The 23,620-nt window shown below is 42.9% G+C and overlaps 2 protein-coding genes across 9 annotated transcripts in view; one reads left to right on the top strand and one right to left on the bottom strand.

The window, feature by feature from the left end:
• The window catches only part of LOC106589103 (FH1/FH2 domain-containing protein 3), a 112,599-nt gene extending 109,381 nt beyond the window's left edge, over positions 1-3,218 (bottom strand). For all 4 annotated transcript variants that reach the window (XM_082961368.1, XM_082961369.1, XM_082961367.1 and 1 more), the window contains exon 1: positions 1,855-3,218. In XM_082961368.1, the coding sequence (XP_082817494.1) occupies positions 1,855-2,019 (165 nt within the window). In that variant the 5' untranslated portion in view covers positions 2,020-3,218. The remainder of the gene's footprint in view (positions 1-1,854) is intronic.
• An 87-nt stretch (positions 3,219-3,305) lies between these two features.
• slc6a19 (solute carrier family 6 member 19) lies at positions 3,306-23,404 on the top strand. 5 transcript variants are annotated; one of them, XM_045693628.2, is made up of 13 exons: positions 3,306-3,452; positions 6,603-6,853; positions 16,575-16,715; positions 17,129-17,266; positions 17,476-17,657; positions 18,251-18,361; positions 18,479-18,591; positions 18,814-18,942; positions 20,284-20,440; positions 20,706-20,910; positions 21,132-21,291; positions 21,800-21,962; positions 22,446-23,404. In XM_045693628.2, exons 2-13 carry the CDS (start codon positions 6,652-6,654, stop codon positions 22,650-22,652), a joined length of 1,908 nt encoding a protein of 635 aa, XP_045549584.1. In that variant the 5' UTR covers positions 3,306-3,452; positions 6,603-6,651; the 3' UTR covers positions 22,653-23,404.
• The last annotated feature ends 216 nt before the right edge of the window (positions 23,405-23,620 follow it).

Below are 23,620 nucleotides of genomic sequence, written 5' to 3'. Positions count from 1 at the left end.
ATTAGCCTACATATTATCATCTGTACCCAATACAGCTAGCCTTCAGCATATTATTACCCCTACATATTATCATCTGTACCCAATACAGCTAGCCTTCAACATATTATGACCCCTACATATTATCATCTGTACCCAATACAGCTAGCCTTCAACATATTATTACCCCTACATATTATCATCTGTACCCAATACAGCTAGCCTTCAGCGTATTAGCCTACATATTATCATCTGTACCCAATACAGCTAGCCTTCAGCATATTATTATAGCCTACATATTATCATCTGTACCCAATACAGCTAGCCTTCAGCATATTATTACCCCTACATATTATCATCTGTACCCAATACAGCTAGCCTTCAGCATATTATTATAGCCTACATATTATCATCTGTACCCAATACAGCTAGCCTTCAACATATTATTATAGCCTACATATTATCATCTGTACCCAATACAGCTAGCCTTCAGTATATTATTATAGCCTACATATTATCATCTGTACCCAATACAGCTAGCCTTCAGTATATTATTACCCCTACATATTATCATCTGCACCCAATACAGCTAGCCTTCAGCATATTATTACCCCTACATATTATCATCTGTACCCAATACAGCTAGCCTTCAACATATTATGACCCCTACATATTATCATCTGTACCCAATACAGCTAGCCTTCAGCATATTATTACCCCTACATATTATCATCTGTACCCAATACAGCTAGCCTTCAGCGTATTATTATAGCCTACATATTATCATCTGTACCCAATACAGCTAGCCTTCAGCATATTATTACCCCTACATATTATCATCTGTACCCAATACAGCTAGCCTTCAACATATTATTACCCCTACATATTATCATCTGTACCCAATACAGCTAGCCTTCACCCCCCCCGCCCTACGCTAGCCTTCAGCTTACCTCTATTGTTTGAGATCCATTGAATTGATTCCATGTTCTGTTTTAGAAAGATTTGTAAAATATGAAAAGATAAATGGTATCATCATAAAACTTCCCTTTCTTAAGTTTTGTTTTCGCATCTTTTGCATTCAGTTTTGTACACCGGCTTTTTAAAAGTTGAATATATAATATTGTTAGTTGTTGAAAATATATTTCACAGCGGGTTTAGATGGTTCAATGACTCTCTTCACATCACATTACTTGTTTTGTAAAATAAACTGAAAATAGGTGAAATATTAGAATTTTACCAACCAGGAAATGGCAGAGCAATTTCTACATAGTGCACCTTTAAATCATTCAATCTCTGACCAAATGTGGCTAATGTATATCCATTCATCCACCCATAAGGAGACAATCAGGATGTACTCTATATCCAAAGAGACCTCTCAGAATGAATTTTCTGGATATTGTGTGAGAGTGACGTGTTTTATTAGTGTATAGTGAGCAGCCATTGGTCAATAGCAATGTGATGTTGCAGACAGAGTATTTGCATAAAGTTCAGCTTTCCCCAACATTGGTCCCGTCCTGTTCATGCTCCCTCACACTCATACTTGCGTCGCCCAACGGTCCCCGCACACTTCTCTTCCCTTCATTGAAAATGAATTGGGCTCCGATGTTTCATCGCCCACAATGTGCTAATACAGACACACTAATACTGTTTGACAAGGGTGCGAAAGTTTGTTACCATTGCCTTGCTGTAGCCTTGCAATTATCCTTGCTTGAAAAAATGTAACAATTGAAGGCGCGGCTGGTCTTATACATACCCTACCTGGTAAGGTGTGTGACTGGCACGACATTGCCTAGTTTATATATGAGTAAACAAAAATAACATTGAAATGCAATAATCCAACACTAAAATAGGGGGTGGCCAAATGAAAACATTGCAAACCTTATGAGGGGCTCTAAGAAGCCTGTGGACTCCTGCTATCTGATTGATAAGCGGGATATCCTCTCGGAACGTGTAGTGCGGCGGTCTCGTCGGCTCCGGGAAATTGGTGCTGTTGAATGGATCAATGTCGTCTAGCAACTGAACCCTGCAGACAAACGTAGCCATGATGTATCCATGCAAGAAGTTCCTCCAATGAGGGGGGCAACTAACCCGGGTTAATGATTAGACCCGTCTCCTGGCAAGGAGCACTCCCCGTCTGTCTCCTGTCGCCCGTAACAAAAACAGCAGGTTGCAAAGTTTGATCAGCCGTTCGCAACCGCTATGGTTGGTTGAGCTAACGTAAGCAGACTCCTTGTCATGTAGGCGACTTCTCATGAAGTCTCACGACTTCTCTGGTTGTACCAGCACAAGAAACTGTTTTGGTTCCGCCGGTTGGTTAGTGCGTCTATCGGGAGGACCGATTAGTCCCGGTACTCTCTGTTCTGAGACCGTGTTAATGTATGGTTGCTGCTGTCCCTTGTCACAGCAGGTGGCCAATGACAACAGAGGCAAGCAAGCTGCTAGAGAGGGAGAGAGATGTGTGACCGGTTACCACAAGAAAAAGGGCAGCCAGTGAAGAACAAACACCATTGTACACTGAACAAAAATATAAAGGTAACATGTAAAGTGTTGGTTTCATGATTCATGAGCTGAAATGGAAAAATCCCAGAAATGTTCCATACCACAAAAAAAGCTTTTTTCTCTCAAATGTTGTGGACAAATTTGATTACATCTGTTAGTGAGCATTTCTCCTTTGCTAAGATAATCCATCCACATGACAGGTGTGACATATCAAGAAGCTGATTAAACAGCACGATCATTACACAGGTGCACCTTGTGCTGGGGACAATAAAAGGCCGTTCGAAAATGTGCCGTTTTGTCACACAACACAATGCCACAGATGTCATAATTTTTTAGGGAGGTGTGCAATTGGCATGCTGACTGCAGGAATGTCCACCAGAGTTGTTGCCAGAGAATTGAATGTTAATTTCTCTCCAACGTTGTTTTAGAGAATTTGGCAGTACGTCCAACCGACCTCACAACTGCAGACCACATGTAAACGCCAGCCCAGGACCTCAACATCTGGCTTCTTCACCTGCGGGATTTTCTGAGACCAGCCACTCAGACTGCTGATGAAACTCTGGTTAAAAGTAGTGCTCTATAGAACTCTGGTTAAAAGTAGTGCTCTATATAGGAACTAGGGTGTCATTTGGGACGTACGCTCTCTCCTGAATGGTCCGACTGGCAGAAGACACGTTCAAATATTTAACAAAAGAGGACAGAACATCTCAATCAGCCCTACAGTAACAAACATATTGTTTATCAGTAGCTAGACATTGGGCTTTTATCCAATGTCCTCTAGCTTCAGCACGGCATGTCCTCCAATAAAGACACAATCACTCCAGTAAATCCTTTACAATCCCAGGGTTATCCTCTGTTGCATCTGAGTTGTCTGGGAGACAGGGTGACTGAGAGAGAATAAGAGGGCAGAGAACTGTGGTAACAGCAGACATCTAAACAACAGAACCACTCAGCTCTTTCAACCGGACAAATAACAGGTAAATAAAATGCATTATTAAAATAGAGCAAACAACTCTTGATAAATCAATTGGGACAGTTGTGAAATCCAGAACAAGGTAGGGGGGGTATACTATCACGTTTTAGGAAAGACCCAGATGCAGACAGTGTTGAAGTAACAAAAGTGTATTACTAGAACAGGGGGCAGGCAAAATGACAGGTCAAGGGCAGTAATCCAGATCAGAATCCAAAAGGTACAGGACGGCAGGCAAGCTCAGGGTCAGGGTAGACAGAGCTCAGGGTCAGGGTATGCAGAGGTCAGGGTCAGGGTAGACAGAGGTCAGGGTCAGGGTCGACAGAGGTCAGGGTAGACAGAGGTCAGGGTAGACAGAGGTCAGGGCAGGCAGAGGTCAGGGTAGACAGAGGTCAGGGTCAGGGTAGACAGAGGTCAGGGTAGACAGAGGTCAGGGTCAGGGTAGACAGAGGTCAGGGTCAGAGCAGGCAGAGGTCAAGGTCAGGGTAGACAGAGGTCAGGGCAGGCAGAGGTCAGGGTCAGGGTAGACAGAGGTCAGGGTCAGGGTAGACAGAGGTCAGGGTCAGGGTAGACAGAGGTCAGGGTAGACAGAGGTCAGGGTCAGGGTAGACAGAGGTCAGGGTCAGAGCAGGCAGAGGTCAGGGTCAGGGTAGACAGAGGTCAGGGTCAGAGCAGGCAGAATGGTCAGGGTCAGGGTAGACAGAGGTCAGGGTCAGGGTAGACAGAGGTCAGGGTCAGAGCAGGCAGAATGGTCAGGGTCAGGGTAGACAGAGGTCAGGGTCAGAGCAGGCAGAATGGTCAGGGTCAGGGTAGACAGAGGTCAGGGTCAGAGCAGGCAGAATGGTCAGAATCAGGAAAACTAGAAAAACAGGAACTTTAGAGGGGAAAAAACGCTGCTAGGCTTGACGAACAAAACGAACTGCCAACAGACAAACAGAGAACACCGGTGAAAATACACAGGAGATAATGGGGGGAGATGGAAGACACATGTTGGGGGGGTGGAGACAGGCACAAAGACAGGTGAAACAGATCAGGTTGTAACAGTACAGTACACAGAAGATATTTGGTAAAAGACCAAGTCCATTTTATAGTTTTGAAAATAGTAAAAAAAATAACTAAAAAAACTGTAATGAGTAGGTGTGTCTAAACTTTTGATTGGTGCTGTATCTTCATACTGTCTGTAGTGTGACTGGCTACCCGGGCTGTACCTTTTTGTTGTTGGCTCCCCCACGTGTTGGCCACTGACGAGTTGTTGGCCACTGACGAGTTGTTGGCCACTGACGAGTTGTTGGCCACTGACGAGTTGTTGGCCACTGACGAGCATTGCGAGTCTACAAGTAGAATCTGTAGGTTCATCGCTAACGGGTCGGCATGCAGCAGGTACGCCTACCTATCGGCGGTGAGGTTCTCTGTGTGTTTCATGCTTTAGCTTGAGTTAGTGATAACAACAGATTCTCTAAGTCTCTTAACCTACTGTAAGCTTGGAATAGGAAACGTCCACTTGTTGACAACACCATAAAGGACTAACCATTTGTATAACACGGAATTGTACATTCTCTTATTTCCTGATCTTGTAAATTGATATTCAAAAGGTAAAGGAATATTTAACTACCATATGTGTTTTTCAGTTGTGAAGATTTGTCTGTCAATAACTTGCCTATTGATATCCGATAGAAATAACCTTCGTTAGAATGAAGGACGAAGCCGCTGTTGCTAAAGAAAAGTGAGATAATGACATCAACAATAACAGTATAAATTCTAATACATCAATAACAAAACATGAATTTTTCAAACAGATTCAGTATATTTTCTGAAATATCAAGATTAACAAGTGATGCAAAATATATATATATATATATATATATAAATATGAATAATTGTGTGGCAACTGAAAACGTCTGTATGTGGAACTGCATAAACTTACTGTAAAACAGTTATGGAATTCTCTGTGTTGATTTAGAAGTATTCAAAGATGAACTGTTTGTGTTCAGTCTTTATCATCTGAAGGTTATCTTTTCCAATCTTATCTGTACTTTGTAGAGAACATCTCATATTGGTCATGTATTTGATAATCATATGATGTTTAGGTAAATGATTCAAAAGGCAGTCATTCATTAATTTGGGACGGTTTATCTCACCCAATCCTAATCCACCCAATAAATGCACACGCACACACACACACACACACACAATAATACACACACACACACACACACACACACACACACACACACACACACACACACACGTTCCCCTGTTGCTCGCCATCTCCCATGTCTATCTATTTGCTGATAGAGGATAGTTATCACCAGATCCCATCTCCCATGTCTATCTATTTGCTGATAGAGGATAGTTATCACCAGATCCCATCTCCCATGTCTATCTATTTGCTGATAGAGGATAGTCACCAGATCAAGAGATGGAACCACAGATAGCAATGGGTAAAAGGTGAGCTCACCAGTACCACTCATTCCCACCACACAGAGAGAGAGAGAGAGAGAGAGAGAGCGAGAGAGAGAGAGAGATAATACCCCAGTGAAGGCAGAGAGAGAGAGAGAGAGAGAGAGAGAGAGAGAGAGAGAGAGAGAGAGAGAGAGAGAGAGAGAGAGAGAGATAATACCCCAGTGAAGGCAGAGAGAGAGAGAGAGAGAGAGAGAGAGATAATACCCCAGTGAAGGCAGAGAGAGAGAGAGAGAGAGAGAGAGAGAGATAATACCCCAGTGAAGGCAGAGAGAGAGAGAGAGAGAGAGAGAGAGAGAGAGAGAGAGGGGGAGAGGGGGAGAGAGAGAGATAATACCCCAGTGGAGAGAGAGAGAGAGAGAGAGAGAGAGAGAGAGAGACAGAGAGGGAGAGAGAGGGAGAGAGAGAGAGAGAGAGAGAGATAATATCCCAGTGAAGATAGAGAGAGAGAGGGAGAGGGAGAGAGAGAGAGAGAGAGAGAGAGAGACAGAGAGAGAGAGAGATAATACCCCAGTGAAGATAGAGAGGGAGAGAGGGAGAGAGGGAGAGAGGGAGAGAGAGAGAGAGAGACTAAAGGGCACCAGCGACTGTCACACACCTCTGCTGTCTCTTTCTGTGAATGACGACTACCAACTCAGGAAACATCTCTTGTTGTGGGAGCAGCAGATACTTAGTGGATATTACCTGCTTTCTCTAGGCTGAAACCTGATCTCCTCCTGATCACCACAGCCTGCCAGCCGGCCACTATGAGATTCCCCAAGCTCCCCAACCCAGGTCTGGATGACAGGATCCCATCCCACCAGGAGCTGGAGAGGATGGAGAAGGAGGAGGCTGGGGACAGGCCCAAATGGGACAACAAGACCCAGTACATGCTGACCTGTGTGGGCTTCTGTGTGGGGCTGGGGAACGTGTGGAGGTTCCCTTACCTGTGTCAGAGCCATGGAGGAGGTAGGTTATGCTATACAGTTGGGGCTGGTTTCCCAGACACAGATTAAGCCCAGTCCTGGACTATATAACATGTTCAATGGGGCATTTTAATTGACAGTGCTTTTTAGTCCAAGACTAGGTTTATTTTGTGTCTTGGAAACCAGCCCTTGAAGCTTTGTGTGGGTGAAGGGTGAGGGTTCAGTAGAAGAACAAACGCTGAAAGTAATACATTTTTTTGCGGATACAGTGTATTTTATTGTGGTTGGTTGATTACCCTTAGGTCTGCACAATAATGACTCCTACATAGGCCTACTGTAATGACTCCTACACAGGCCCTACTGTAATGACTCCTACATAGGCCTACTGTAATGACTCCTACACAGGCCCTACTGTAATGACTCCTACATAGGCCTACTGTAATGACTCCTACATAGGCCTACTGTAATGACTCCTACACAGGCCCTACTGTAATGACTCCTACATAGGCCTACTGTTATGACTCCTACACAGGTCTACTGTAATGACTCCTACATAGGCCTACTGTAATGACTCCTACACAGGCCCTACTGTAATGACTCCTACATAGGCCTACTGTAATGACTCCTACATAGGCCCTACTGTAATGACTCCTACACAGGCCCTACTGTTATGACTCCTACATAGGCCTACTGTAATGACTCCTACATAGGCCTGCTGTAATGACTCCTACATAGGCCCTACTGTAATGACTCCTACATAGGCCCTACTGTAATGACTCCTACATATGTCTACTGTAATGACTCCTACATAGGCCCTACTGTAATGACTCCTACATATGTCTACTGTAATGACTCCTACATAGGCCCTGCTGTAATGACTCCTACATAGGCCTGCTGTAATGACTCCTACATACGTCTACTGTAATGACTCCTACATAGGTCTACTGTTATGACTCCTACATAGGCCTGCTGTAATGACTCCTACATATGTCTACTGTAATGACTCCTACATAGGTCCCTACTGTAATGACTCCTACATAGGCCCTACTGTAATGACTCCTACATAGGCCCTACTGTAATGACTCCTACACAGGCCCTACTGTTATGACTCCTACATAGGTCTACTGTAATGACTCCTACATAGGCCTGCTGTAATGACTCCTACATATGTCTACTGTAATGACTCCTACATAGGTCCCTACTGTAATGACTCCTACATAGGTCCCTACTGTAATGACTCCTACATAGGCCCTATTGTAATGACTCCTACATAGGCCCTATTGTAATGACTCCTACATAGGCCCTACTGTAATGACTCCTACATAGGCTCTACTGTAATGACTCCTACTGTAGGAATGGTTCAGGTAACTGTAACATAGCAATTAATTTCAAGAGCTTGAAATGTTTCAATAACTACATTTCTGGAGCGTTATCAAATTGGAACTGTAGAAATCACATAGAGCTTTAAAACAATATCTTATTAAAAGAGACGAATGTGAATGTACACTAACACTAGTTGATCTATTTTAATCACTAGTTATTCAGTCATAGGAATTCAGAGAATTCAGTTAAAGGATAAAAGGCCCAGATGTTATGTAGATTATTACCAATGATTCTAGCTAAGAACACTAGTTCTAAATATTTGAAATTAAATTACAAATCGTTTTTTTGTTTTATATATATATATATATATATATATATATTTTTTTTTTATTTTTTTTTATTTTTTTTATTTATATATATATTTTTTTCAAAATACAAATATCTCACAGCTGGCTATGCAAAACATTTAAGTCCTCGTTGATCTCGTTTGGCAAGTTTATCCCTCAAAATACATCTGACAGGATAGTCTTACAGTGAAGTACATTATCTCTCTTACAGTGAAGTACATTATCTCTCTTACAGTGAAGTACATTATCTCTCTGGGAGAGGAGGCAGGGAAAAGTACCCAGTTAAAACCCTCCCCCTCATAAAAACAGAAAGCGTTATGATGAGTTTACCACCACCATTTAGGGTGATTTGGGTGAACTATGATCTAACACTCTTATACTGTATGTGAATACTGAACAGATGCTGTTACTAAATACACAGTATTTTATAGCATCAACAGTTCATGTGGAAATGATTCAGTTGTGCAAAAAACCCACAGTTTCCATCAGCTGTCTGGGTGGCTCGTCTCACACCATCCCGCAGGTGAAGAAGTGTCACGTCCTGACCAGTAATAGGGGTTATTTGTGATTGTAGTTTGGTCAGGACGTGGCAGGGGTGTGTTTGTTTTGTGTTGTCAGGGTTTTTGGGTTGTGTTCTATGTTTTATATTTCTATGTTCTATTTTCTATTTTTTCTATTTCTACGTCTAGTTTATTGTTTTGACCTTCAATTGGAGGCAGCTGTTCCTCGTTGCCTCTAATTGAAGGTCCTATTTAGTAGGGGTGTTTTTCTATGGGTTTTGTGGGTAGTTGTTTTCTGTTTAGCTGTGTGCCTGACAGGACTGTTTTCGTCGTTCTTTTTTTTCTTGTGTTTTTGTTTCGTTTCTTTAATAAAAGAAAATATGAGCATACACATTCCCGCTGCATTTTGGTCCAATCACTACGACGCCCGTGACAGAACTACCCACCACCAACGGGCCAAGCAGCGGAGGAAGGAGCAGCAGCAGAGCTTTAAGGAGTTTTGGACTTGGGAGCAGATACTAGCGGGAGAAGGACCATGGAGGAAGGCTGGAGAGGACAGAGAACGCTATGCTGGGACACGGCTAGCAAGGAAGCCGGAGAGGCACCCCCAATATTTTTTTTTTTGGGGGGGGGCACATGGGTAGATTGGCTGGGCCAAGGGTGAGCCCTAAGCCAACTCCCCGTGCTTATTATGGGGAGCGTGTGGAGAGGAGAGCGCCGGTGTATGCGGGAGTGCGCACGATCTCGCCCATGCGTACGCACAGTCCGGTGCGAGCGATACCAGCCCCTCGCAAGTGCCGTGCTAGAGTGGGCATCCAGCCTGGAAGGAGGATGCCTGCGCAGCACATCTGGCCACCAGTGCGCCTCCAAGGCCCAGGCTCCCCTACGCCTGCTCTATGCACGGCAGCCATCAGGCCTCTGCACAGCCCAGTTAGCCCTGTGCCAGCATTCCGCTCATACAGGGTTACTATTACCATCCATCCAGGACGGGTTGTGCAGGAGGTGCGCTCCAGACCTCCAGTGCCTACTCATGGCCCGGTGTATCCAGTTCCTGCTCCTCGCACTAGCCCTGAGGTGCGTGTCTCTAGTCTGGCGCCAGCACCACGCACCAGTCCTCCAGTGCGTCAGCCCAGTCCAGCTCGTCCTGCTCCTGCTCCTCGCACTAGCCCTGTGGTGCGTGTCCCTAGTCTGGCGCCTCCTAAGCCAGCCCCACGCATCAGGCCTTCAGTGCACAATCCCCGTCCAGCGCTTCCGGCAACAGTGCCCTGTTCAGAGTGTCCGGCAACAGTGCCCCATCTAGAGTGTCCGGCAACAGTGCCCCGTCCAGAGCTTCCGGCGACAGTGCCCCGTCTAGAGATGGCCCACAGTCCGGAGCCTGCAGAGACGGCCCACACTCCGGAACCGGCAGAGATGGCCCACAGTCCGGAACCGACAGAGACGGCCCACAGTCCGGAACCGACAGAGACGGCCCACAGTCCGGAACCGACAGAGACGGCCCACAGTCCGGAACCGGTGCAGCCAGAGTCCCCCTCCAGTCCGACGCTCCCAGAGTCTCCAGCGACGCACATCAGCCCGAGGTCTTCAGCGATGCGATGTCCCTGCAGTTAATCAATCCTGTGTCCCTCCAACACCAGAGTTAATCAACCCTGTGTCCCTCCAACACCATAGTTAATCAAGCCTGTCCTTCAAACACCAGAGTTAATCAATCCTGTCCCTCCAACACCAGAGTTAATCAAACCTGTCCCTCCAACACCAGAGTTAATCAACCCTGTCCCTCCAACACCAGAGTTAATCACTCCTGTTTCCCTCCAACAGCAGAGTTAATCAACCCTGTCCCTCCAACACCAGAATTAATCAACCCTGTCCCTCCAACACCAGAGTTAATCAACCCTGTCCCTCCAACACCAGAGTTAATCAACCCTGTGTCCGTCCAACACCAGAGTTAATCAATTCTGTCCCTCCAACACCAGAGTTAATCAATCCTGTCCCTCCAACACCAGAGTTAATCAACCCTGTGTCCCTCCAACACCAGAGTTAATCAACCCTGTCCCTCCAACACCAGAGTTAATCAACCCTGTCCCTCCAACACCAGAGTTAATCAACCCTGTGTCCCTCCAACACCAGAGTTAATCAACCCTGTGTCCCTCCAACACCAGAGTTAATCAACCCTGTCCCTCCAACACCAGAGTTAATCAACCCTGTCCCTCCAACACCAGAGTTAATCAACCCTGTGTCCCTCCCAACACCAGAGTTAATCAACCCTGTCCCTCCAACACCAGAGTTAATCAACCCTGTCCCTCCAACACCAGAGTTAATCAATCTTAGTCAACACTAGTGTTTCCTAATCAGTGGGTGAGGACCCACCTTTAGGTCAAGGCTAGTGCATTGTGATAAGTATGCACTTTGGATTAACCTTTATCCCTGAAATCTTCAGGTTCGGTTGTGAGATCATTTCAATCATAATCCTTTTCAAATGTAACAACTTAAAAATATGTAAAATCATCAAATAATTGGCATATACATTACTCTTACAGAATTTCCACGTGGGCGAGGATATTGGACATTTTTTACATGGACGATAAAATTGGAGAAAATATAAGGCAAGAACTGGAAACAATATAACACTGAAAAATCCTGGAAACTAGGCATTGTATTCATAGCTGACTTTGAAAAGGCTTTTGATAAAGTACGACTGGAATTTATATATAAATGCCTGGAATATTTCAATTTTGGAGAATCTCTTATAAAATGTTTTAAAGTTTTGTATAGTTACCCTGGGTGTAAAATAGTAAATACTGCCTACTTCTCTGAAAGTATTAAACTGTCAAGAGGAGTAAAACACTATTGGCATATGTATTTATTATGGCCATCGAAATATTAGCTGTTAAAATCAGATCCAACAATAACATCAAGGGGTTAGAAATTCAGGGGTTTTAAAACAAAGGTGTCATTGTACGCTGATGATTCATATTTTCTTTAAAATTCACAATTAGAATCCCTCCACAGCCTCATAGAGGATCTAGATTACTTTTAGAATTAGAATCCCTCCACAGCCTCATAGAGGATCTAGATACTTTTAGAATTAGAATCCCTCCACAGCCTCATAGAGGATCTAGATACTTTTAGAATTAGAATCCCTCCACAGCCTCATAGAGGATCTAGATACTTTTAGAATTAGAATCCCTCCACAGCCTCATAGAGGATCTAGATACTTTTAGAATTAGAATCCCTCCACAGCCTCATAGAGGATCTAGATACTTTTAGAATTAGAATCCCTCCACAGCCTCATAGAGGATCTAGATACTTTTAGAATTAGAATCCCTCCACAGCCTCATAGAGGATCTAGATACTTTTAGAATTAGAATCCCTCCACAGCCTCATAGAGGATCTAGATACTTTTAGAATTAGAATCCCTCCACAGCCTCATAGAGGATCTAGATACTTTTAGAATTAGAATCCCTCCACAGCCTCATAGAGGATCTAGATACTTTTAGAATTAGAATCCCTCCACAGCCTCATAGAGGATCTAGATACTTTTAGAATTAGAATCCCTCCACAGCCTCATAGAGGATCTAGATACTTTTAGAATTAGAATCCCTCCACAGCCTCATAGAGGATCTAGATACTTTTAGAATTAGAATCCCTCCACAGCCTCATAGAGGATCTAGATACTTTTAGAATTAGAATCCCTCCACAGCCTCATAGAGGATCTAGATACTTTTAGAATTAGAATCCCTCCACAGCCTCATAGATGGTCTAGATACTTTTAGAATTAGAATCCCTCCACAGCCTCATAGAGGATCTAGATACTTTTAGAATTAGAATCCCTCCACAGCCTCATAGAAGATCTAGATACTTTTAGAATTAGAATCCCTCCACAGCCTCATAGAGGATCTAGATACTTTTAGAATTAGAATCCCTCCACAGCCTCATAGAGGATCTAGATACTTTTAGAATTAGAATCCCTCCACAGCCTCATAGAGGATCTAGATACTTTTAGAATTAGAATCCCTCCACAGCCTCATAGAGGATCTAGATACTTTTAGAATTAGAATCCCTCCACAGCCTCATAGAGGATCTAGATACTTTTAGAATTAGAATCCCTCCACAGCCTCATAGAGGATCTAGATACTTTTAGAATTAGAATCCCTCCACAGCCTCATAGAGGATCTAGATACTTTTAGAATTAGAATCCCTCCACAGCCTCATAGAGGATCTAGATACTTTTAGAATTAGAATCCCTCCACAGCCTCATAGAGGATCTAGATACTTTTTCTAACCTCTCTGGATTAAAACCAAATTATGATAAGTGTACCATATTATTGGATTGCTAAAAAGTACAACTTTTACATTACTGTGTAGTTTATCAATAAAATGGTCTGATTGTGATGTGGACATACTCTCTATACATATCCCAAAATAAATAACATATCTTACTACAATACATTTTTTTAGGAAGTTAGCTAAAATAGATAAGATTTAGCAAAAATCTGCATCAGTCTATGGGTATGCTTATAATCGTTAAGGACTGGGGAGTTTTTCAGGATAAGAAATAAATGGAATGGATCTCAGCACAGGCAAAATCCTAGAGGAAAACCTGGTTCAGTCGGCTTTCCACCAGACACTGGGAGATGAATTCACATTTCAGCTGGACAATAACACAAAAAAATAAGGCCAAATCTACACTGGAGTTGCTTACCAAGAAGACAATGAATGTTCCTGAGCAGCCGAGTTACAGCTTTGACTTAAATATGATTGAAAAGATATGACAAGATTTGAAAATGGTTGTCTAGCAATGACAGAGCTTGAAGAATAATGGGCAAATATTGTACATTCCAGGTGTGCAAATCTCTTAGAGACTTAACCAGAAAGACTGAATTCTAAAAACCAGAAAGACTTAACCAGAAAGACTAAATTCTAAAAACATGTTTGCACTTCATCATTACGCGGTATTGTGTGTAGATGGGTAAGAAAACAAATAGCTTTTTATCCATTTTGAATTCAGGCTGTAACACAACAAAATGTGGAATAAGTCAAGGGTTATGAATACTTTCTGAATGCACTGTAAATGTGCACAATTGTTTTGCATGGAATAGTCGGAAATGTGTGTTTCTGACTATGGTCTTTAAGAGGTGATGTTATTACAACCAAATAGTTAAAATGTATTTAACAATCCCTTGAAACAGGTACGCAGTTGTCAATGGTTTTAGCGAAGCTGCGGTTCTCCTTGCACCACAGCGGACAAATCGAACGCCCTGCACCTTTATTGTGACGTTTTATTGATAACAACCTATTGGATCACTCCGTGATGTCATAATGAAGGAAACTCCTCAGAGTCCTGTCAGACAATTAGATCACTCCGTGATGTCATAATGAAGGAAACTCCTCAGAGTCCTGACAGACAATTAGATCACTCCGTGATGTCATAATGAAGGAAACTCCTCAGAGTCCTGATAGACAATTAGACCACTCCGTGATGTCATAATGAAGGACTCCTCAGAGTCCTGACAGACAATTAGACCACTCCGTGATGTCATAATGAAGGAAACTGAGATAGTAGAGAAGGTACTCCCTCACACTGTGTACTCTACAAAATGTAACATTTATTACACATAATTGTAAATTAGTAATACACTGAACAAAAATATAAATGCAACACGCAACAATTCCAACGATGTAACTGAGTTACAGTTCATATGAGGAAATCAGTCAATTGAAATAAATTCATTAGGCCCTAATCTATGGATTTCACATGACTGGGAATACAGATATGCATCTGTTGGTCACAGATACCTTAAGAAAATAAGGTAGGGGCGCGGATCAGAAAACCAGTCAGTATCTGGTGTGACCACCATTTGCCTCATGCAGCGTGACACATCTCCTTCACATAGAGTTGATCAGGCTGTTGATTGTGGCCTGTGGAATGTTCTCCCACTCCTCTACAATGGCTGTGTGAAGTTGCTAGATATTGGCGGGAACTGGAACACGCTGTCGTACGTCGATCCAGAGCATCCCAAACATGCTCAATGGGTGACATGTCTGGTGAGTATGCAGGCCAAGGAAGAACTGGGACATTTTCAGCTTCCAGGAATTGTGTACAGATCCTTGCAACATGGGGCCGTGCGATATCATGCTGAAACATGAGGTGATGGCGGCGGATGAATGGCACGACAATGGGTCTCAGGATTTCGTCACGGTATCTCTGTGCATTCAATTTATCATCGATAAAATGTAGATGTCAGAGTGGCAAATCTGTTGTACAAAACCTACTTGTGTCTTGAACGTTCCACAATGTTTTGCCATGCTTACCGCAACCCAGGCTAAGTGGAAGCCAGGGAGTTTCATATCTGGGAACTCCTGTCTTTAAAATACCTTCTCCAGCCTTCCTAGAACCTCATGTATCACCAGATTGGTAAGGACAACAACCACCCGAGCCACTGTCTGTTCACCCCGCGATCATCCAGAAGGCGAGGTCAGTACAGGTGCATCAAAGCAGGGACCGAGAGACTGAAAAACAGCTTCTATCTCAAGGCCATCAGACTGTTAAACAGCCATCACTAACATTTAGTGGCTGCTGCCAACATACTGACTCAAATCTCTAGCCACTTTAATAATTAATAATTGGATGTAATAAATGTATCACTAGCCACTTTAAACAATGCCACTTTATATAATGTTTTATATAACATACCCTACATTACTCATCTCATATGTATATACTGTACTCTATACCATCTACCGCATCTTGCCTATGCCATTCGGCCATCGCTCATCCATATATTTATATGTACATATTCTCATTCATTCCTTTACACTTGTGTGTATAAGGCAGTTGTGAAATTGTTAGATTACTTGTTAGATATTACTGCACGGTCGGGAACTAGAAGCACAAGCATTTCACTACACTCGCATTAACATCTGCTAACCATGTGTACGTGACAAATACAATTAGATTTTGATTTGATTTGATTTGATTTTGACGTCACAAAAAGACATCTCAATAAAACGTCCAGGAGTCCTCTGACATGTGGGGGGTGGGAGGGGGGGGGGGTCTTTCCTGTTTTGTCTTCAATCGCTCCTCTATTGTTCCCGTGAGCAACGGGGAGGCCGGTGACATCAGAGGGCACAATCAGACCAACTCTGGTACTGTTTGGACTCGGACCTAGTTTACGAACTATCGCCTATCCCCTGGTACTGTTTGGACTCGGACCTAGTTTACGAACTATCGCCTATCCCCTGGTACTGTTTGGACTCGGACCTAGTTTACGAACTATCGCCTATCCCCTGGTACTGTTTGGACTCGGACCTAGTTTACGAACTATCGCCTATCCCCTGGTACTGTTTGGACTCGGACCTACCATTTCCCCCTGTGTCTGGGTCTCCCCCTGTGTCTGGGTCTCCCCCTGTGTCTGGGTCTCCCCCTGTGTCTGGGTCTCCCCCTGTGTCTGGGTCTCCCCCTGTGTCTGGGTCTCCCCCTGTGTCTGGGTCTCCCCCTGTGTCTGGGTCTCCCCCTGTGTTTTTATGATACCTCTCTTTTTCCATTTTAGTTTTTTTTTGATACCTGTCATTCCGATTTCCTATCTAACATTCCCAGGAGCGTTTATGATCCCATTCCTGATCCTGCTGGTTCTGGAGGGGATTCCACTGCTGCACCTGGAGTTTGCTATCGGACAGCGTCTAAGGAGCGGCAGTGTGGGAGTGTGGACGGCCATTAACCCATATCTGACAGGTGTTGGTGAGTCAAACAGAAACAATAGAAAAACCCTGTGTACTGTTGTTAGAGAAGTATGTAGTTAAACGTCCAACGTCAAAAAGAAAGTTCTGCAGTCTTCGAAGTGAGGTAATCATATTTATGTATCTATTTTCTCCTTCTTATGGCCTTCATCCAAAATGGCATCCTATTCCCTACAAAGTGAACTATTTTGACCAGAGTCCCAGGAGGACGGGCTCATTGTAATGGCTGGAACGGAACGTATGGAACGGTATCAAACACATCAAACAAATAGAAACCACGTGTTTGACTCCGTTCCATCGATTCCATGACAGACATTACAATGAGCCAGTCCTTCTATTGCTACTCCGATTAGCCTCCTTTTGCCTCAGGCACCACTGATACCTGGTGATATCTGGAATGATTGTGTCCTACAGGCATCGCTTCCTTGTTAGTCTCCTTCCTGGTGGGTATGTACTACAACACTATAATCGCCTGGGTGATGTGGTACTTTTTCAACTCCTTCCAGAACCCTCTGCCATGGAGTCAGTGTCCTGTCAATGCAAACCTGACAGGTATGTTCATATTCTGCATGGATTTAAAGTCACTGTTAACTACAAAATCTAATTTTCTCAAATGTTTTTAAGACCTCAAAAGGGGTCTAATGATGAAATGTTCAGGGTCCCTAAATGAGGAATCTAGTTGGATCTACAGAAGTCAATATCAGGCTAAATGCTGCTGGACTGGCCTTTGGGTTTAACAGTGTTTTTGCTGCCCCCTGTAGGTCTGGTCTCAGAATGCGCCCGGAGTTCCCCAGTGGATTATTTCTGGTACAGAGACACACTCAACACGTCCACATCCATTGGGGACTCTGGAGGACTGCAGTGGTGGATGGTGTTGTGTCTACTGTGTGCCTGGCTGCTGTTGTACGTCTGCTGCCTTCGTGGAATTGAGACCACTGGCAAGGTACGATACCCAGTCCCATTGAGACCACTGGCAAGGTACGATACCAGGTCCCATTGAGACCACTGGCAAGGTACGATACCCAGTCCCATTGAGACCACTGGAAAGGTACGATACCCAGTCCCATTGAGACCACTGGCAAGGTACGATACCCAGTCCCATTGAGACCACTGCCAAGGTACGATACCCAGTCCCATTGAGACCACTGGCAAGGTACGATACCCAGTCCCATTGAGACCACTGGCAAGGTACGATACCCAGTCCCATTGAGACCACTGGCAAGGTACGATGCCCAGTCCCATTGAGACCACTGGCAAGGTACGATACCCCGTCCCATTGAGACCACTGGCAAGGTACGATACCCAGTCCCATTGAGACCACTGGCAAGGTACGATGCCCAGTCCCATTGAGACCACTGGCAAGGTACGATGCACCATCTTTTCTGGTTCCATTCAGACAGGATTCTAGACTTAGTTGGACGTGTTTTCCACAATATGGTATTTATTTTACATTTTAGTGCTCTTCATTGGATAGAAATGCAGTGCAAAGTTCGACTCATCGATGACGAGGTGATTCTACCCTCTCTGTCTTCACAGGCAGTGTACATAACGTCCACTCTGCCATACGTGGTCCTCACCATCTTCCTGATCAGAGGACTGACTCTCAAAGGTTCTCTGGATGGAATAAAGTTCCTCTTCACACCTGATGTAAGTATTTTCCTCTCAAAGTGATAGTTCAACCCAAAATCGAAGTTTCTCAGATGTTTTCAGGCATGAGATCCCTTTGTTGTGTGGCGGTATACATTGATGATTGTCTTCTCATAGCTAAATGAGTTGATGAACCCGTCTACCTGGCTGGATGCAGGTGCGCAGGTGTTCTACTCTTTCTCCTTGGCCTTTGGAGGTCTCATCTCCTTCTCCAGCTACAACTCTGTACAGTAAGTGACCAAAGATTTATCGACGACTTCGTCCCAAATGGGATCCTATTCCTTACTACATACTGCACTGGTTTTGACCAGAGCCCTATAAGACCTGGTCAAAAAGAGTTCACTATGTAGTAGGGAATAGGATCCCATTTGGGACTCAAGCCTATATTTACACATAATGACAGACGAATCTATCTCGACTCTTCAATGGACTCCACTCTTCTGTTTCTCCAGCAACAACTGTGAGCAGGACGCCGTGATCATCTCCATCATCAATGGCTTCACATCAGTCTACGCTGCTACAGTCATCTACTCCATCATAGGCTTCAGGGCCACAGAGAGGTTTGACGACTGTCTCGAAGGGTACGTGTTTTCATTCAGGCTTTTTTTAGGCCAGGATTAGGTTTAGTCTGTGTCTGGGGGGGGGAAAAACGGCACTGAATGGACGGACAGAACTGTCTCAAAACAACGATCATTTCGTTATGCTGTTTTGCTTGTCTTGATATTCTGCACTGTGCATTGCTAGCGAATTCTAGCACGTAGTGGCCTTGTGGTATGGTGTATTATTGTTGTGTATTATTGATTATTGTTGTGTTGTGTATTATTGATTATTGTTTTGTATTACTGTTGTGTTGTGTATTATTGTTGTGTTGTGTATTATTGTTGTGTTGTGTATTATTGATGTGTTGTGTATTATTGTTGTGTTGTGTATTATTGATTATTGTTGTCTTGTGTATTATTGTTGTGTATTATTGTTGTGTATTATTGTTGTGTTGTGTATTATTGTTGTGTATTATTGTTGTGTTGTGTATTATTGTTGTGTTGTGTATTATTGATGTGTTGTGTATTATTGTTATGTATTATTGTTGTGTTGTGTATTATTGTTGTGTTGTGTATTATTGATGTGTTGTGTTGTGTATTATTGATGTGTTGTGTATTATTGATGTGTTGTGTTGTGTATTATTGTTGTGTTGTGTATTATTGTTGTGTTGTGTATTATTGTTGTGTATTATTGATGTGCTGTGTATTATTGTTGTGTTGTGTATTATTGTTGTGTTGTGTATTATTGTTGTGTATTATTGATGTGCTGTGTACTATTGTTGTGTTGTGTATTATTGTTTTGTTGTGTATTATTGTTGTGTTGTGTATTATTGTTGTGTATTATTGATGTGTTGTGTATTGTTGATTATTGTTGTGTTGTGTATTATTGTTTTGTTGTGTATTATTGTTTTGTTGTGTATTATTGTTGTGTTGTGTATTGTTGATTATTGTTGTGTTGTGTATTATTGTTGTGTTGTGTATTATTGATGTGTTGTGTATTGTTGATTATTGTTGTGTTGTGTATTATTGTTTTGTTGTGTATTATTGTTGTGTTGTGTATTATTGTTGTGTTGTGTATTATTGTTGTGTATTATTGATGTGCTGTGTACTATTGTTGTGTTGTGTATTATTGATTATTGTTGTGTATTATTGTTGTGTTGTGTATTATTGATGTGTTGTGTTGTGTATTATTGTTTTGTTGTGTATTATTGTTGTGTTGTGTATTATTGTTGTGTATTATTGATGTGCTGTGTACTATTGTTGTGTTGTGTATTATTGTTGTGTTGTGTATTATTGTTGGGCAAATGGTTAAACCTGATAAACAGTTCGTACTCGACCTACCTCCATCTCAACCTTACTGGCTCTGTGTGTTGTCCCATCCAGAAACATCTTGGCCCTGCTGAATGCTGTCAACCTTCCTGAGGGCAACATAACAGAAGGCAACTATGCAGAATCCCTACAGAATCTAAACGGCACCTTCCCAGAGATCATCCAGAGTCTGGACCTCAAAACCTGCGACTTGCAAACTTTCCTCAGTCAGGTATTGAAACGTCAAACTTTCCCCAGTCAGGTATTGAAACGTTAAACTTTCCCTCAGTCAGGTATTGAAATTGTAAACTTTCTCAGTGATATATGGTCGGTCACCAGACATCAAAAGCCTTTCATCCCATTTCAATTGCCGACATGTTAATCACGGCACATTTGGTGCCAACATGGAGAATAGTAATGCTAAACCCTTTACTGTTTATCTATGGATCTGTTTTTAGTCATGTTTGCCCTGATGGTGAGTCATTGTCTTCCAATAGGGTGTGGAGGGAACTGGTCTGGCCTTCATCGTGTTCACAGAGGCCATCACCAAGATGCCTGTCTCTCCTCTCTGGTCCATCCTGTTCTTCATCATGCTCTTCTGTCTGGGACTGTCCACTATGTTTGGCAGCATAGAAGGCACGGTGGTGCCCCTTCAGGATCTCAACATCTTCCCTAAATGGTGGCCTAAGGAGGCGATCACTGGTAAATAACTTTGCTCGAATCAATTGAGACCCTTTATCATTGGACGCATGGCGCAATATACATTTCCAATGCAGGGATCTCCATCTCCTGTCCTGGTGAGCTTAGTGCTGGGCTGGAACAAACACCTGCACATGCAGTAGCTCTCCAGGACTAAAGATGAAGACCACTGGTCAAATGTGCCTTGAAGAAATAACTTAGCGTTTATGTGTCTTCTGTTTCAGGTATTGTCTGTCTGGTGTCATTCATCATTGCCCTGATATTCGCTCAGAGTTCTGGTAACTACTGGCTGGCTCTGTTCGACAGCTTTGCCGGCTCCATCCCTCTCCTAGTCATAGCCTTCTGTGAGATGATAGCTGTGGTCTACATCTATGGCATAGACAGGTGAGTGTTCACCTCCTCTTCCTCCCCGATCCACCCCAACGTTTTGAGGCATTAGCCACCACAGAAATCAATCCAAGTAGCTGTGCATTTTGGGCAACAGCTAACTAACTAATGTATGTCCATCTTATTAATGATGCCAAAGTTGGTAGCCTCATTAACCCAGCCTGATCTTGCAAGCTCATGTTCTGTTCCACTTCTCTTGATACGTGAAGTGAAACAAAATGTGAGATTCCAAGATAAGGCTGGTTTAACGAGGCTACAAAGTTGGCGTGTGATGTAGTAACCAAAGGTTAATGCTGCACCTAATTGCTTGTATTCCTGATGAGCGTCAAACAGTGATCAGTTCAAGAGAGGTCTGAAATTGATGCATTCATTTTGTCTCTCCTCGTCCCCCCCCCCCCCCCCCAGCCTCTCCAACTGTGTGTGTATTTGTCTGTATCAGAAGGGGTTGAGTACAGCAGGTGACAAATGTCCTTCTTCCATGAGTTAATTAAGTCTTCTTCTACAGGTTTAACAAGGACATAGAGTTCATGATTGGTCACAAGCCCAACCTGTTCTGGCAGGTGACCTGGAGGTTCGTCAGCCCTTTAATCGTCTTAGTAATCTTCGTCTTCTACTTCGTCACCAAAGTCAGCTCCAACGTCACCTACATCGCCTGGAATCCAAGCTCGGTAATGTTTCTCCACTACGTTTAAATCTGATTGCCATATTGATAAAGCGTCTCAGAGTAGGATTACTGATCAATGATCAGTTTTACCTTTTGAGATCACAACGAACACGATAACATGGACAGGAAGGACCTGATCCTAGATCTGTACTCCTACTCTGAGACACTTAATGAATATTGACCCAAGGTCTAATCCCTCCCAGATGATAACCTATTGTGTGACTGAACACTAGGTGTTGCTAGACTACTACTTGGATTGAAACAGGAGTCAAGGGGAACTAACTGTCTACCTGGTCACATATAGTCGTCAATTCTTTCTTTCTAGATATGAATAATAATAACTGATATCATTTTGATAGCATTTATATAGTACTTTTCTAAATGTCAAACGCTGTAAGAGGAGAATCTCCCCCTCATCCACCACCAAGGTGTAGCATGCTAGAGCGTCCTTCTCACGGACTCGTTTCTCATCTCTGTGACCCTGCAGGATGACTTCCCTACTCTGGAGGTGTTGGAGTATCCTGCTTGGATTTACGTCATCATCTTTATCCTGGCAGGAATCCCCAGTCTGGTGGTGCCAGGCACGGCCCTGTTCAAACTCATCCAGAGATGTTGCTGCGACAAAAACGTCTACGGAGCAGAAGTCGACACAGTCTCAGCCAAAGTTCAGATGTTTACTACGAAAATGTCATAGAATTACCACACAGCCAACATCATATGGGACAAAACTACACTGGAGAATAAAACAAAAGTAGAGTAAACATCCAAAATGATTGATCCTAAAAAATGTTTGAGGTCAATTCCATTTTAATTCAGTCAATTCAGGAAGTTTAAGAATTGGAGAAAAAAAAAAACTGTTTATAAATGGGTACCTGAATTTACCGAATTGAAATGCGATTGACCATAACCCTTTTAGGTTATGGCGCAAAGGAACCGTTTTAAGGACATCCAGGAATATACTGTATCTGAAATTGTCTGCAATGTCTCTTGATCATTACACAAACACCACACCAGTACAATGACACTGTTAGTTGTATTTATCTATGTGATCATCTGGTATTTCTGTAAGAGTGTTGTTTTGTTTTGTTTTGGGTTTCGGGTGCAATGAAACACCGACATACCATCAGAAAATTGTAGAATTGTCTTATTTTTGCACTCTGAAATTAAATGATCTTATGAATTATGGTGCAGAATGTACAGATTCATTTATGTGAATATATTGTTATTATAATAGATTTTCAAAACATATTTAGAACAAATATTAACACATTGTTTTTTTGGATGCTATTTTAACATATTAACCAATGATATCAGGTCACAGACACCTGTGTGTGCCCTTTGACACTATATGAACTAGTCACCCAGCAGTGTTTGTCATTATACCCTGATGAAGACAGCTTGTCTGTCGAAACGTTGGTTATTAGGTTATTAAATTATTGCATCTGAGCTCCTAGAGTGTGAGTCTCTCCATTCATTTTTCAAGTGAAATACATTGTTTGCCTCTGTTTTGTTATGTTCTAAATGAACCTATTGAAAACTCACGGATGCTTAATAAAGCTCAAGCCAAGTTTATTCCCCCAAATGTATCGATACATAAGACAAAGGACATATTCACACAAGCACTGATATTTAACCCTTTCTCCTACGCTTGAGCCCCTCCTT

Source organism: Salmo salar, chromosome 14, assembly GCF_965601325.2.
Source record: "Salmo salar chromosome 14, fSalSal1, whole genome shotgun sequence".
Classification (NCBI taxonomy): Eukaryota; Metazoa; Chordata; class Actinopteri; order Salmoniformes; family Salmonidae; genus Salmo; species Salmo salar.
Note: the sequence above shows the minus strand (reverse complement) of the source record. Positions and strands in the feature narration are given on the sequence as shown.